This window comes from Saprolegnia parasitica (assembly GCF_000151545.1).
Source record: "Saprolegnia parasitica CBS 223.65 unplaced genomic scaffold supercont2.14, whole genome shotgun sequence".
NCBI classification, from domain to species: Eukaryota; Oomycota; class Saprolegniomycetes; order Saprolegniales; family Saprolegniaceae; genus Saprolegnia; species Saprolegnia parasitica.
The window spans coordinates 610831-611552 of record NW_012156408.1 but is presented as its reverse complement, the minus strand read 5'-3'; the positions used below and the strand labels follow the sequence as shown (position 1 = coordinate 611552).

Genomic DNA, 722 nt, shown 5'->3' with positions numbered 1-722 from the left:
GATCTTGGCCATCGTCCGGGCGTATCGAGTGTGCCATCTTGTGGTCTTTTTCTATGTAACTACAGCTATCTACCGGGAGAAACTGGTTGGACCAAAGCGGTTGTTCGTGGACCAGCGGCGACGGCGCCGGAAGCGTGCTCGGCCCCACGCGAATGTCGAACCAGTACTTGAGCATGAACTTGAACCGGTCGGGCACTGCCTTTGACTTAAGCAGGCGCCGGATCCGGGGGAGCGACGGGTCGGCGAAGGCGAGGTCGGCAAAGTTGCCCCACGGCGCGTATGCGTTGGCAACGACAGCCATGCTTGGCGACGACCAGGCCGGAACCGGGGACGTCGTGAGCGCGGCCTGCATGTAGCGTAGCGAGTGGCCACGGTGACGCGCTGACCACGTAACAAGCGCCGGCTTGAGGCCGAGGCCAGCTTGGTGTTTTGGCGCGAAGACAATACTTTGATGGAGGAGCCGGTGGCCTTGCGCACCCGCGCCAATGACCGGCGGCTCGCCGTTGATGAACTGGAGGATCATTTTGTCGATGATTGCAGCCGTCGTGGTGTCCGGTGCGACCCACGCTAGCTGGTACCAGAGGACCGGGAGGCAGACCGCTTGCAATATGATGGCCTTGCCGGCCAAGGTCGTCGACTTGTGTCGCCAGAGGAGCAACCGGTCACGCAGGCGACTCAGTGCGTAATCGCAGCGAGCGTTGCGCGGCAGGTTCGGAGCTACG

At 62.3% G+C, this 722-nt stretch overlaps 1 protein-coding gene across 1 annotated transcript; it reads right to left on the bottom strand.

The window, feature by feature from the left end:
• Position 1: 1 nt before the first annotated feature.
• On the bottom strand, positions 2-721 carry SPRG_22157 (hypothetical protein; the record flags this gene model as incomplete). Its single annotated transcript, XM_012343718.1, has 1 exon — positions 2-721. A coding segment is annotated over one exon (720 nt), but the record flags the coding sequence as incomplete, so codon positions are not given.
• Position 722: the final 1 nt, after the last annotated feature.